At 44.0% G+C, this 14534-nt stretch overlaps 1 protein-coding gene across 1 annotated transcript; it reads left to right on the forward strand.

Moving 5' to 3' along the window:
• Positions 1 to 10679: 10679 nt before the first annotated feature.
• Positions 10680 to 13454, forward strand: RPL37 (ribosomal protein L37). The gene is made up of 4 exons (XM_084278795.1): positions 10680 to 10780; positions 11491 to 11626; positions 11927 to 12011; positions 13343 to 13454. The coding sequence occupies exons 1-4, from the start codon at positions 10778 to 10780 to the stop codon at positions 13410 to 13412; spliced, it is 294 nt and encodes a 97-aa protein (XP_084134921.1). The 5' UTR covers positions 10680 to 10777; the 3' UTR covers positions 13413 to 13454.
• Positions 13455 to 14534: the final 1080 nt, after the last annotated feature.

The following is a 14534-nucleotide window of genomic DNA, read 5'->3' on the forward strand; positions in this document are numbered from 1 at the left end:
AGATAAAGATATACTGTAATTTGCTCACAAACAAAACATGCAAATCAATAGAAAAGAGGAAAAATACAGCTAGCAAATGAAGCATATATAGCGATGGGAGTGTCTTCTCTTAATTAATGGACAACAAAATCTTTGATAGCAATAGGTATCATATTCAAATCTGTTTATATTGATGGAATGTCTTCGTGTAAGAAGCATTTCAGCAAGACAAAAATGTTGCTTTGGCAGATGCTGCATGATCACTCTTTTAGCACACATTTTCCGGTGCCTCAGTCTAAAGACTGTACCTTCTGTCATTTGGAAACGAGATCCTATGTTTTTACTGACTCTGGATTCAGCAATGACAAAAGCAAAGAGACTGAACCAACATGGTGCACAATGGAGGCGGGTTAGAGCTGGACTTGTGTGACTACTAAGTCCATGAGTCCACAGGTCCTGTGGCAGTTCACTGGCTTGCAGAAGATGAATGTTCCAACTCCTCTGCAACAGTGGCACTGTAAATGGTTGATTCCTTTCTCATTTCACAGGGTACTTAGAGTAACTTTTTTCTACTTAGCATTTATGCTCTGGACCATTTATATAGTTTCCTACTTTTGTGTGTTAATTATACTTCAGACTATGAGGAGTTGCATGATAATCTGTTTACAGTCCAATTTTGTGATGAGGGACAATGCTGGACTGAGCCCAGTCTGAGGCTGGCTGATGTGCACTTCTACAGTAACACATATTATAATAAAAGGCCTGATCGAGGGAGCTCACTAATTGCTTTGCCTGACTGCACGCTATTGAGGGACAGAGTGCAACTTACAGAGAGAATGGAGAAGAATTTCCCTTAAGGTTAGTGAAAATGGCAACAATCTACTAACCATTTCACAGCTAGAAATGTAGTTTATCACAGCAACTTCAAGTTCTTGCTAAACTTTTCTACAGTCTGTTCAGAAATAAACTGTCTTTAAGCTTAAAAATGCTGCCTTAGGGGAGTGAAAGAGGGATAGTTTGAGAGACACAAAGGGTTAGCCATAAGGTAAGGCATTTCTTGCCCCACAACAAATGGTAATTCTAGCCCAAGAATTATTAACTCAAATCTTCACTTGCTGAGATAATGATGTCCTGCCTGGTCTGGAGACAGCACGAAATGGTATTGCCTGTATTGTACTTCACACTAAGGTCAGCCAGAATATAATTATATCAGCAATATTTCCCTGTAGACCTTTTATAGGATTGATACTAAGGTTACACAATAGTTTACCAAGCTTTAAATAGTCTTGTGTCTTCATTGTCCAAGTTCATTATGTATTGCGACCCTAAAGACCATCTGTGGTCTCTGACTGCTGCAAATGCCAAGGATCCAGTGATAACTGAGTGGGAAAGAACATCTTGTCATTATGTTTTTAAGTTGTGAAACTGACTTGCAGAGTTTTTGGATTGGTTTCTCTTTGCTTATCCATCTCACTGTTGGGTTTTTTTATAAAGCATTTTAATTGCCTGTTTTGCTTTTAATCTATTTGTCATGTTTCAAGCATTAATGACAATGCCTTGGGATGTGTCTCTATGAAATATGTCAAGTAGTATTAATGCTGTCCTAACTGTAATGCGAATAATTTCCTCATGGGACTTCGTAGACAGATATTGCCTTAGATACTGGAATCCACATGCTTCAGAAACTACGCCAAACAAACAATGAATGAACCAGGGTGGAAGGTAAGAGCTGATGTTATTATAAGTCAAATTTCAGACAGATTTAGCAGTGTATATGTAGTAAGTCAGAGTTTTCTAGAGCACAGGCATTTCATCTGGTGTGCACACATCGGTCATCACTGGGCAAAGAAATAATTACTGTTCTTTAGAGCTATGTTCTGATCTTAGAACACAAGACATGGTGAACAAATTCACAGAGGGTTTGGAGCAGGCTTAGGTCCATCCCAAGTCTTTCTCAACCTGAAATCATCCCCACACTGCTCACAGGGCTAGGGGCTTTTGCACAAGCTCTTCTGAGAGCTCACCTGCCAGCTGTGTGCAGAAGCAGCGGTACCTTATCGCTCACATGGACATAAAATAGATCAATTTCATGAACTAGAGAGCTGGCCTAATGATTTTAATACTTTAAATAAGCTATCACAGAGAGAGTAACATGAAACAGACTAAAAGGGAAGTACTACTGCATTCCTGTTAACAGTGACACAAAACCACACAGAGCGCACAAAGGGCTGTATCAGAGGCTAAGTCACATGGAGGATTGCAGATCCTGCTCCTGCAGATTTATCCTCAGAGCCAGACAAGGTCAAATTTTCACAAGTATCCAATGATTTACGACTGTTGGGGTTGTTTTTTTTTGTATTCTTCTACATCATTTAACTATTACTTTAATTCATACAGTTTAATAAAATCATAAGCTGCTTTATATGATGTCTGAGACAGCAGTATCTCAAGTTGATGATCCAGATGGTGTCTTCTACCCTAGTGTCTTGGTGCTTTTCAAAATAGCATCTCTGACTGTTCCTTATCCAGTGAATAGAATGTCAAACATCAGCCATTAGCAGCCTTGCCCATGCTTTCATATTCATGGCTCTTTCTGAATCAGTGGTGTACGTGTGTTACATATTATTGTAGCTATTACTGTAGCTAGTTGGAAAGATAAAATGCTTCGAATAGCAAACTTTGAACAAAAATCCTTCATCAAAATCCATCAGTGTCCCTCTGAAAATTTACAAGTATCTTGAAATTTAAACCTAAAAAAATTTTCAATAAGCAGAACAAAGACTCCTATTCTATAAAGGAGAGTTAGAGAAGAAAATGAAGGCAGAACTTCAAAGAAACAGATCTTATTAGGATGTCTTTTTGAACTACAACTTTTTAGGGCCATGTGAAATTCATTAAAATTTTTTCAGCTTACTCAAGAAGTCAGTAATTAACCCTAACTGCTACTGTGAAGCTTTCTAGAATGAGCTGTTGTACTATCTTCCAGCTCGAACCAAAGTTCAACAAATAAAGTAAGCTTTTGCAAACTTCCAGAGACAATGAAGATGCAGAGCATTGTGACCTTTTTACAGTGCTACGCTCCCTCAGGCATTTTTCCCTTCTCAAGCAACCACTCAAGGCTACATCTCTCTGTGACATATGTACAAGCCCAACTGAAGTACTATTTCTAGTTTACAGCAACTAACTAACAGCTACTAACTAATATGATAAAGCACATCTAAAATCCTACGTACTGGCATGTTCTCCACCATTGAGAGCTGGCAAAGCCAAGCCTGCCCTGTTTCACTCAAAGGCAGCCTTCAGGGGCAGAAAGGTGCAGCTCTAGTCACAGACATTTTGGAAAACCTCTCTGCATACCTCCTGCCTTGGAGGGCAGAGCAGCAAAGCAGCAAAGCTCCATTTCTTTCCTGTGTCCTCTTTGCACACACTAATAAGGCTGGGCAACATTTTGTCCTCTATTTTTATTGAAGGAGTAGAAGAGGGAAATGGTGCATGGATGTTAGGGGAGTTCCCCGAGGGAGACAGTATGCCTCAGTTCCAGTAAACACAAAGCTGAGAATGCCTGATGCAGGGAAAACATACTCCAGAATAAACAGAAGATAGTATTTGTAGCTGCAGAGTTGAGCTGACCTTTGTTAGCAGAGCATTTGTACTTCAGAAAACTTCTCAGCTGGTGAAATAGGGAAGTACAACAGTGGTTTTGATGAAGGAAGGCAAACTTTACATGGGGAAACAGGCTTGATTTTCAGTAAATACAGAACTTGCATCTCCCCACTTCACCTCACTGCAAAGCCTTTTCTTCTTACAGTTCATGTCTCACATCCAAATATTAAACACAAACCTCGCAATTCCAGCCTGGGTAATGAGTGCTGTACAGGTGATGGGTTTTCCTGCCTTATAGTGAGCTTACATTTTTATTTCTGGAGAAGGGACAAGGTGACCAGGGAAAGCATTCATTTGCAGTAGTCCCTCAGCATGAGAAATGTAAATGCTTTAGAATGCCTGAAGTGAGATGTGAGACAAAGTAAACAGCTAACAAGTAATACAGTAGGCTTATTTTACTACTTTCAGATTAAACAAGTGCCAGAGTTTTCTCCAATGTTTTCTTCCCTGACCTTCTACTTCACTGCAAACACATTTTCCCCCCTGCATATTAGATCTAAAGAAAAGCTTGAAATGCATGAAGAGTAAATATTTGTGAGAAGTAAATACGTATTTCTAAAAGAAAATCATGGCTTTCTACTTATGCACACCTTCAAGTACTTCTAATGGCACCATACATGAAAACTTTGAAAATGCACCATACCATGTACAGGCTGCACCAGTGCTTTCAGTACTAACAGGTGCTAAACCTGGTTGGATCTTGTAGAATTAAATACTGGCTAACCTTTGAAGAAAGGAGGCACTGTAAGGCATGTATGTGCATTTCTACAGCCACCTAGAAGTATTGTGGGAGGACAGCATTAAGTCATGTTCTAAGCAATGGCTGCTGAAATCATTCATACATGCACTGGAAACATAGCTGAGTAACACAGAGGGAACGTGATAGCAGAGATGTACCCAGGCAAGCAATTCCACGTAAGAATGAGAAAATTGACAGAGCAAGGTAGGCAATTGTTTGAATCTAAGATGGCTTCTTCTCCTGAGCTTCAGGCAAAAACTTTTACTTCAACATTTCTGCAGGAAAGGTGTTTTTTTTTCCCAAGCAGTTGAAATCATACTCCTTTTCCAAAGAGGATGCCCATGTATCGCTCATACCGGAACATTTGTAAGTATAAATGAACCAGGTTAGTAAATTTCATCCGTAGTCTGTGCTTAGATCTAGGCTGTGTCTTGCTATGAATCAGACCAGATTTTGATATGTTTTTAGTTAAAAAAACCCCAACAAAAAAAAAAACAGAAAAGAAAGCATTGTTAGTGCCACTACTGCTAATTGAGTACCATCCATGTGTATGTGCCTGCAAAGAGATATACACATATATATGCATGTGATTGGTTGATACTTGCATTTCTTTTGTTCAATCATAAACCTTTTGGGTTTAATGTGCTTTAGAATAATTCTCCATTACTCTGGAATAGTCCTCCATTACTCCAGGGAAGGACAGATATTTAAAGTACAGGCCTGTCAGCACAAGGCAAGTTTCTAGGAGAGAGGCCACAGCATTTATTTAGCCAAACACCATGACCAGAAAAACAGGTAACATTTGAATGCAGAATTTGTGAAGACCCAACCTTTTATTCCAAGCATAAAATTGGTCAAACGCCTTTGTGTGAGAACACAACAGTGAGGGAGATGAGCAGTACAGTTCTGTGCTCATACTGGAGGCCTCTATAAAGTCACAGCATCACAGGAATTGGCTGGGAAGAACCTCAGATCATCCAGGCTATCTGCCTCAGCACTACAAAACCCACCACACACAGGCCATTTCAGACACTCTCTTCTCAAAAACCCTGGTACCACCCCAAGGAAAATTAAGTCCAGTGCCTTGCAGTGGACCAGTATAAATTTTTTCATAATGACTAACTCAGTATTTTCTGTTGCAATGCAAGGGGAACGTGGTTAGAAGCTGGGCCTGGGATGTGATGCAGACTACAGTTTCAGACTGTGGTGCCTCAAATGCTTTTTGTGCATCTCCAGGGAAAATTCTCTTCTAGGCTTGTGTGTGCATATACTTGTGCATGAATATTGCAGCAAAGATTTCAGACAACACTGTCAAACAAAACACAATCAGTATAAATTGTTTTTTTATCAAAATAGTGCTAAAGAGACAAGAATATTTTGTTGTTACACAACTGAGAAGAAATTGGCTGTCACCTTGTAGAGGAACCTGTGGCCTTCCCCCATGCACCTTCCAAACTGGCAGGCAACCACCTCTGCAAGCTTGAGGTCAGCCAGTGAAACTCCCTCTGAAACCCACCATTCTGCAGCAGTGATGCACTACAACCCTGTGATGCATCTAAGCATGAGCATTAAAAATAAAGGGAAGTTTTAAAGTTGTGTAAGAGGCTGTTGCACTGTGAAATAGGCATGTCCCAGGTTTGTAGGTACCTCTGCTGTACACAGGTGTGCTGGCCCCATTCTCCTAGCTGAATGGACCAACAGATTTCTAGCTCTGTATTGAGAAAAACACTTGGACACTTTTCTTTACTGTGAGTTCAAATAACTGATTTTATTATTAAATTCTGGCATTGATTTCAATGGGCTATATCCGAGGTCATATATTGTGCTGGTTTTTACAGTAAAAAAAGGCTCAGAATGCCTGCAAAGAGCACACAGTTGTGATAAAAGGGCTCATCCCTTCCTATTCAGGACTCGCTATAGGGAGCAGCAGTATCAAATGTATTTTATACACATTGTATAAGCTTTGTTATGCAAAGAGGTTTTGTAACTTTTCAATCATTTCCACTACACTTTAACAAGCAATTTCATAAGTTAGTGGCAGCTCTTTAATTGTCTTCTACCCATTTTCATTTAAAACAAATAGAAAGCCTATTGTATTATAGTCATTAGTTTCTTAGCAGGATGCAACAGCTTTTTTCATAAGCACTGCTGTTTGCTCATACTTGGTGTTACTGGTACAGAGATTTAAGAACTGCACAGATAGTACTGTGTTCAGTTTAGTCACCACTGTTACCATGTAGAGAGTTTTTACCGAGTTACTAAAGAGAAAACTTTTCGTTGAACTATACTGCCATCTTGTGGTAACCAACGTTCCTGGTTCAAATGAGAACCAACACACAGACACATACAGCCAAAGACACAGGCAGACAGACAGACAGACTCTCTGTCTCTGTCTTTTTTTTTCAAGCCAAAGAACATGGATACCATATAAGTAAAGCTACATTTCCTGCAGCTGCTTGGTAACAGATATCCTGTACAGCTTTTTTCCCCAGCTAATCCCAATGAAGATCTCTACTTCTGCAAATCAGGATCATATCCAGAAACATAGGCATGCAAACCAACCTTCAAGAAAATGCTGTCCTTTCATTCCTCAGTTCTCCTGCAGCCTTCCTGAGCCCTTGTTACCTAGGTCAAAACGATCAATATCCAAGCAGATACTGAAAAGCGTTCCTTTGATCTAAGAGATCACACTTAAAGACTTCAGCTTGGCTGCATCTCTGAAAATAACTGGTGTCAAGAATCCACTAGCTTCCAGCATGTATCAAGCTTGAATCTGCACTGTTCCTATTCCTTGAAGTCATCCCTGCTTGTGCAAATGGCTCTACACAAGCATAAGTAAGTGATGCCACATGACATTAGACAAAAATTGCTTCAATATCAGTTTTGCATTTGCCCCACACAAGTGCTCAAGTTTCTGTGACCAAGTTCAACTACTCTACATCAGTGCAAATCCCACCACAGTCACATCAGGGACCGTACAGCTGTACTGCACACTGGTGGCAGTGTAGCAGCACGACACCAAACCTTTGCAAAACAAGTGCTCCCAAGGGATGGAAGAAAATATGGATGGGCCAGTGTTTCATTTTGCTTCAGCTTTTCAACCCCAACCAGATCAGACAGGTTGCAAAACACAGTGCTAAGGATGCAGAGAGGCACTTGCCTCCACAATATTCAGTAAACACAGATCTAGATGCTTAATAGCCTCAGTGTTTGCCATGACAAATAGGTTCTCCCACAGCTGGACCTGGCTGGAATCAAAGTGCTGGGTGGAAGCTGTGGCGGGACACTGGCTGCAGTGACAGACTATTTCCAACATCAAAAAGACAGCCCCCAAATCCAGGTGTGTCACTTTCCTAATTTTGGACCGCTTCCTATGCATCAAAGAAGAAGGATGAGTTGGTCTGTGCTGAATTTAGGCTGGTGCCATTCAGCAGCTGCCAGTACATGAGGCTGGAGTTCAATGGGGTCAGTGAACTCTACCCTCAGCCAGGACCTGCAACAGGGATAAGAGCTTCTGTGGTGCTACTGGGTCAGCCACAACTCTGCCGTTTCCTTGCCCTAAAGGTGTCAAGTGGTTCTGAGTACTAAAAACAACTGCATGAGGATTCAAAAATCTTCCTTCCCAAACAGGTTTGAAGACATGTAAATGAAGAAAATTATTTTTATCCCACAAAGGACAAGAATAATTCCTCTGGCAGCATATCCTTGCAGGCAGCCAACCCCAACATATTTCCTTTGGAGGCTGTTGCCATGGCATCTGTCCAATGTCTTCACAACATCTTCCAGATTTCTGAGATCTAACAAGAAAGGAAAGAGGAAAGGAGGCACTAGTTAAAAGACACACAGCAAGGCTGCTGGGAGATATATGACCCAGTCCAGACTGTAGGATGTATTCATACTGTTTCAGTTAATTGTGATTCTTTTTTTCTGTATAGCATTTCATCCATAGGACACCAAGTTTTCTCTTTTGATTTTTTATTTTCACAAGGAAGACAGAACTGCCATAAAAATATATTCTTTAAGTCAGTCAGGGCAAAATTCATCTTACCTAACTTCATTCATCTCTGTGCCTAGCCTGAGGGGGGCCGTCTAGGCTCCTGTTAGAATTAATAGAAGGCGAAGGTTCTTCCCAAGGATGATTTTTCCAGCTTATTTTAGATACCTAATTTAAGATTGGAAGATCTACCCTTTGAAACCATTCATCCCTGCCCTTTAGCTACAGTGGGACCATGGATGGACTCTGTGCCATTTTACCTTCAGGTGAAGTAAAACAAGGTAAAATAAATACAAGCAAAGACCTGTGCCTCAGGTGTTATTCTAGTGATTCAAATTACCAATCAAAATAAAAGTGACCACTGAACAGCCTGGGCCCCACCCCCATGTGTGGGGAAACAATGAAGATAAAGTCTAAATTTTTTTTTTCACAACCCTTAACCTTAGTAGAGGTCAAAAGCCTACCAGCATAGAAATTAATGCCTAAGAAATTCAGCAAGAGGCCATGCACAGGAAAGGAGTGAGGACAAAATAACAATGAAACAACCGTACCAGGCTGATCTGTCCACGAGTGAAAATGCAGCAGGCACAGTGTCACTGCTTTGGGGATTGTGCCATGGGATGATCCTTTTTTCTGGACAGTGACCACCATGTTAAAGGGGTTCAACTGTGCACAGACTTACCACATTTGTCAGGGTAGGGTTCCTCACGGTTTGCAGGCATGTAGCAGACAACCGTACTTCGGAGTAACTGTATTTCTGGCCAGTGAACCAGAAGCAGGAGGAGTGAGATCTAGCTCGACAGAAAAATACATACATCTATGAAGAGCTGTTAGACAAGGTTATGTCACCCTACAGTCGGCTGAAACAATGAAGTGTTTAAGTAGTAAGATAAACACAAATCTCTTCCATTTCCCTCTGTACACATGATTTCCTCTTAACAAGACAAAATTGCATATAGACTGTGAAGGTGTGTGGCAGGCTGGCATGTGAGAATTCAAATGGTGCACCCGAAAGGAAAGATGACGTGGCACTCCCTGACGCGCACCATGGTACTTAGGACGGCAGGCAGGCAGGCCGGCTGCGGCACGGTGCAGGAGGCCTGGCAGAGCGCACAGGAGCCGCCTGTTGTTTAAGGCACCCTGCTTCAACAGTACCCGCTAAAGCCCCGAGCACCCTGTCCCGAGCTCCGCGCGTTAAATCCATGCCTAGTAAGGGCGCAGGCAGAGCCGGGGCTCGCCTCTGCGGATTGCAGCAGCTCCGGGGGCACTCCGAGCAGCGCGGGCAGCGCCGCACAAAGGCCGCCTGGGGGTAAATCCCGTGCGCCCGTAGGGCAGCGTGGGGCCGCCCGACGCTCCTTACCGGGCAGGGGAGCGCTTACACCCCTCAGCGCTCAGACGTTCTTCTGACGTACGGAAACAGACTCTGTAACTCGGCAGTTATAAAGCAGGTACGTTTATTGCGCGCAGAGGCACAGGGGATCGCTCCCCCACAAGCGCGCATACCCGGAGTAGCAAAACCGTCCCGTATTTATACAACGGAACAGTGAATGTTCAGTTGATGCCTACACATATTCATTACCTACACCCGCCTACTCCCGCTTCATGTGCTAATTAGCTTATCAGCCCTTCGCGCTTGTGCAAATTCTCCCAAAAATTGTGGGCAAGGGTCTCCGAAACACAGGCAGTGGTCCTTGTAGGTCTTCCTCATGGTGTACTTTTTCACCCTTTGCCTAAAATGCGAAGATCCTGCAAGCTTGCAGTGTTCTTACCAGTCTGAGCTAATTCATGTCCTTCTTAACCATCTGTTTTCCTTTAGCGAGGATGTTTATTGACGTATTTGTGGTGGATGTCATCTGGTTTTCGAATTCTTGCTCCTTATAATCACTCCCTTGAGATACTGCGAGTCCGTTTCTTACTCCTCACAAGTAAACCCTTTGTCAGGGAGAGAAAAACAGACTTCCTCCTCCATTAGTTGTTTTCTTCAAGCTATGTGACTGAGTTCTACGGCTATATTTTTTGAGTACACATATATAGTTGTGATTAACTTGTTGTCCCTATTTCTATATGGTCCCATATATCAATTTCGGAAGCAGTCGGACCACAGCCTAGGCCACACCGTGACACCCCGCTCACCGGTTTCGGGGCGCTGCCGTAGGGGGCAGCCAAGCGCTGGGGGCCCAGGCCCCCAACGGCCTCACCCGGGACACCGGAGACTTGATGGGGGCGACCGGTCCCAGCAGGCCAGGCCTGGCTTGAGGGGGGCACCGCACGCACGGCTGCAAAACTCAGCTAGGCCGCGGCCGGGCGGGGCTGGACGCTGCCGTCGCGTCCCGGAAGCGCTTTCGGGGCCATAGCGGAAGCGGGGCGGGGCTCGGTCTCTTTGGTGCTGGCGGCGGGGGAAGATGGTGAGCGCTGGGGAGCGGGCGCGGGGTGCCGGGTGGTATCCGCCGCCATCAGCTGTCCTGCTGGGTCCTGCGGGCCCGCGGACCTTGCCTGCAGCGCGGGGCTACCCTGCGCCATGCTGCGGCCGGGTTCGGCGGCGGGACGCCGCTGCGGGACCGCCGCTGTGGGGCCGGGGCCTGGACCTGGCGGCGGGCGCTGCTCCTGCCTCGAGTGGGGTCGCGGGCTGGTTTCCTCGTCCCGGGCGGGGAGGCCGCGCTGGGCTGCGGGGCCGTGCTACCTTCGGGCGCTTGCCAGGTCCGCTTCGGGCCGTTCTCCGCGCCTGCTGGGGTTCGGCCGCCTCTCCCCCGCGGCTGAGGCCGCCGTGAGGATAACGTAGCGAGCGGGTGGGTGTTCCGGCGCCGGTCTTGTGAGTGCGCGGCTCGTCTGCCGCTTACTGTTTGTCAGCGGCGGCTCGGGGGATGAGGCAGCCGGAGATAAACCGAAGCCACGGCGCGGTTATCTTGGCTCTGGGAGAGGGGAGGGCATGGCATGGCGACGAGAGGAAATGATCTCCAAAGATGGAGGCGACTTCCACGCTAATCTTGAGTTGGTATTTCGGAGTTAGGTGTGTTTTTGACGTGTTTATTGGGCTTCGTGGTCGGTCTTCTTTCAGTTACGTAACTTGACGTGCAAGTGTTCGTTCCAACCTGTCATGTCTTGAAATACTTTTCAGACGAAGGGTACATCATCCTTCGGTAAGCGACGAAATAAGACACACACCTTGTGTCGCCGATGTGGGTCCAAGGCGTACCATCTGCAGAAGTCTACCTGTGGGAAGTGTGGTTACCCTGCGAAGCGTAAGAGAAAGTGTACGTAACGAACTTTTAAACTGCCTTGAGTTTAAAACGTGTTGCTTTGCCTTCAGTATTCTGGGGTTTTTTTTCCCAGCCCAAAAGGAATACTGTGCCCTCTTGCAGTGCTTGGAGCTTTTCTCAAACTGGCGTTGACTTAACTACATTTTAGCTATCATGCACTACTTCTACAGAGAAACTGACTTCACTTGTAATGGTATTTTTTGCTTCTGTCAGGTTGAGTAATTGTGCTGTACAGATGTAACGTGCAGCTTCACTGTTCAGTGTGGGTGGATAACAGTAACTTGAATTTTCCAGATAACTGGAGTGCAAAGGCAAAAAGGCGCAACACCACTGGTACTGGTCGCATGAGGCACCTGAAAAAAGTCTACCGTCGGTTCAGGTATAACCTTTTACTACAAACTGATGTGGTGAATCCTGTGTAGATTTCACTTCAATGTAAAAGTCATTGTTCAAATTTAACAGTTTTATTTAGTACACTTAATGTGGTATGGTTTTATTAAATACATAATTGAGTTGAGGATGCCTTACACAACTGTCTGCATATTCTTTTCAGGATAACAATGCACTCACTGTTAGTATATGGGGTGTATAACAAGCTCTGATGTTTCTGTTAAGTATAGATTGTACAGAACACAGGTGTGGGCGCTTTATTACCGTAACTCTTAAAAGTTCTGGTTTGTGTAGTGTTGTCTTGATTTGTGAGTCAGTGAAATTCCCACTTGCGCTCAAGTGTGGGTTTTTATAAGAGGCGAGTCTTGAAATGTATTCCTGTTTCTTGCTCACAAAAAGAGTTCAGGACTGGAGTAACTTAAATAGTCACTCTCTTAGTTGGGAGTTCAGTTAACAGTATATAGGTTTAATATCAGATTCTGGTTTACAGGTTTCTAAAACTTATTACACATCTTTGACATACTTGGAATGTAACAGAGGGGATACTGTACTGTTAAAACTCGCTAAGAATTTCTTTTGTATGGCTTTCCATGTTCTTTAACTGAGCTCTCTAGCTTTCTCTCCTAAAAGAGACAGCTGGATGAAAAATACAGAGCAATTCAAGATCCTTGACATAAAAACGTACATTGGATTTATAGTGAAACATAGTAGGAGTCTTTCAAGTCTCAGACCTGCGTGTAATTGAGGGATACAGTCATCTGTTCTTCTCAGTGCAGTCTTTTCCAGCAGCAGATGGAAAATGCTGTACAGGGTGCAGCTGTAGCCTGCTCTTCACTGGCTGTTGCTGAAGTAAAAATTCCATATCCAAAATCAAGCTTGGGTCCAACTCTTCAAATCTCTGGTTGGAGGCACAGGATTTCTGTAAGATGTTGCCTTGCCTTTACAAAGTTAAATCTTCTGCTGAGTTGCTTATTAGGAAGATAGAGGAAGGTGTTCCTTCAGCAGGTGTGCTGGATCTGATGCAGCCTTGCAGTGTTCACTCAGTTACTGAAATATTCCTGTTTGAAGAAATCAAATTTACTTCAGCATAAGAGAGCAAAAGTCATATACTGTTTATTCCAAGCACTTCAGTGTTAATAAGATAATTCTTACTTAATAATGTCTGAATGTATGAACTCTGTAGTGATTCCAGTCTGTTAGGGAGATAAACTGAAAGAAAAAACCCCAACCTGGTGAACTCAATATAAAGCTTTACTTGTTAGAAAATAACCACAGCAGGAATCATCCTTTCAAAAGTGGTAACTGTGTTTGTCCTTGTAGGAATGGATTCCGTGAGGGAACCACACCGAAGCCCAAGAGAGCGGCTGTTGCAGCCTCCAGTTCATCATAAAGACTCATCTATTTGTTAAAATAAATGGTCTTATTGACAAAATCTGTTGCTTTTTATATGTCTTACTTCAGTAAACTGCAAGATACCTGAAAATACATTTATGCGCAGTTTTTAAAGGCATGCATGGAAGTGATTCATTAAAGACAGTCCTTTAAATTTACTTTCTCATTTGATGGTGCCTTCTGCCTTGAAAATCACAGAATCACAAGGTTGGAAGAGACCTTTAAAGATCATCAAGTCCAACCGTTCCCATCCTATGCTAAACCATAACCATAAGTACCTCATCAACCCTTTTTTTGAACACATCCAGGGAAGGTGACTCATCCCCTCCCTGGGCACCATGTTCCAGCCCCTGACAACTCTTTCAGTAAAAGATTTTTTTCTAATGTCCAATCTAAACCTGCCCTGGCACAGCTTCATGCCATTTCCCCTTGTCCAATGTCCTGTTACCTGGCTGAAGAGACCATCGCCCACCTCTCTACAACCTCCCTTCAGGTAGTTGTAGGTGGTGATAAGGTCTCCCCTCAGCCTCCTCCTCTCCAGGCTAAACATCCCCAGCTCCCTCAGCCACTCCTCATAGGATTTGCCCACCAGCCCCTTCACCAGCCTGGTTGCCCTTCTCTGCACTTAACGACCTCAATGTCCTTATGGTGAGGAGCCCGGAACTGGACACAGTACTTCAGGTGTGGCCTCAGCAATGCTGAGTCCAGGGGCACAATCACCTCCCTGGACCTACTGGCCACACTTTTTGATACAAGCCAGGATGCCATTGGCCTTCTTGGCTGCCTGGGCACACTGCTGGCTCGTATTCAGCCTGCAGTGAACTGACACCCCCAGGTTCTTTGCCTGACAGCTCTCCAGCCAGTCTTCCCCAAGCCTGTAGCACTGCATGGGGTTGTTATGTCCCATATGTAGGCCTCTACACTTGGCCTTGTTAAACTTCATCCCGTTGGTCTCAGCCCATCGGTCCAGTCTGTCCAGATCCCTCTGAAGAGCCTCCCTACCCTCAGGCGGATCAACACTTCCTCCCAGCTTAGTGTCATCTGCAAACTTACTGAGGGAGCATTCAATCCCTTCATTGAGGTCATTGATAAAGATGTTGAGTAAGACTGGACCCAGGAC

This window comes from Gallinula chloropus (genome assembly GCF_964237585.1).
Source record: "Gallinula chloropus genome assembly, chromosome: Z".
Lineage (NCBI taxonomy): Eukaryota > Metazoa > Chordata > Aves > Gruiformes > Rallidae > Gallinula > Gallinula chloropus.

Coding starts and splice junctions, on each gene's coding strand:
- RPL37 (XM_084278795.1), top strand. Junction 11,627..11,926: donor TGCGAAGCGTAAGAGAAAGT/GTACGTAACGAA, acceptor TGAATTTTCCAG/ATAACTGGAGTGCAAAGGCA. Junction 12,012..13,342: donor AAAGTCTACCGTCGGTTCAG/GTATAACCTTTT, acceptor TTGTCCTTGTAG/GAATGGATTCCGTGAGGGAA.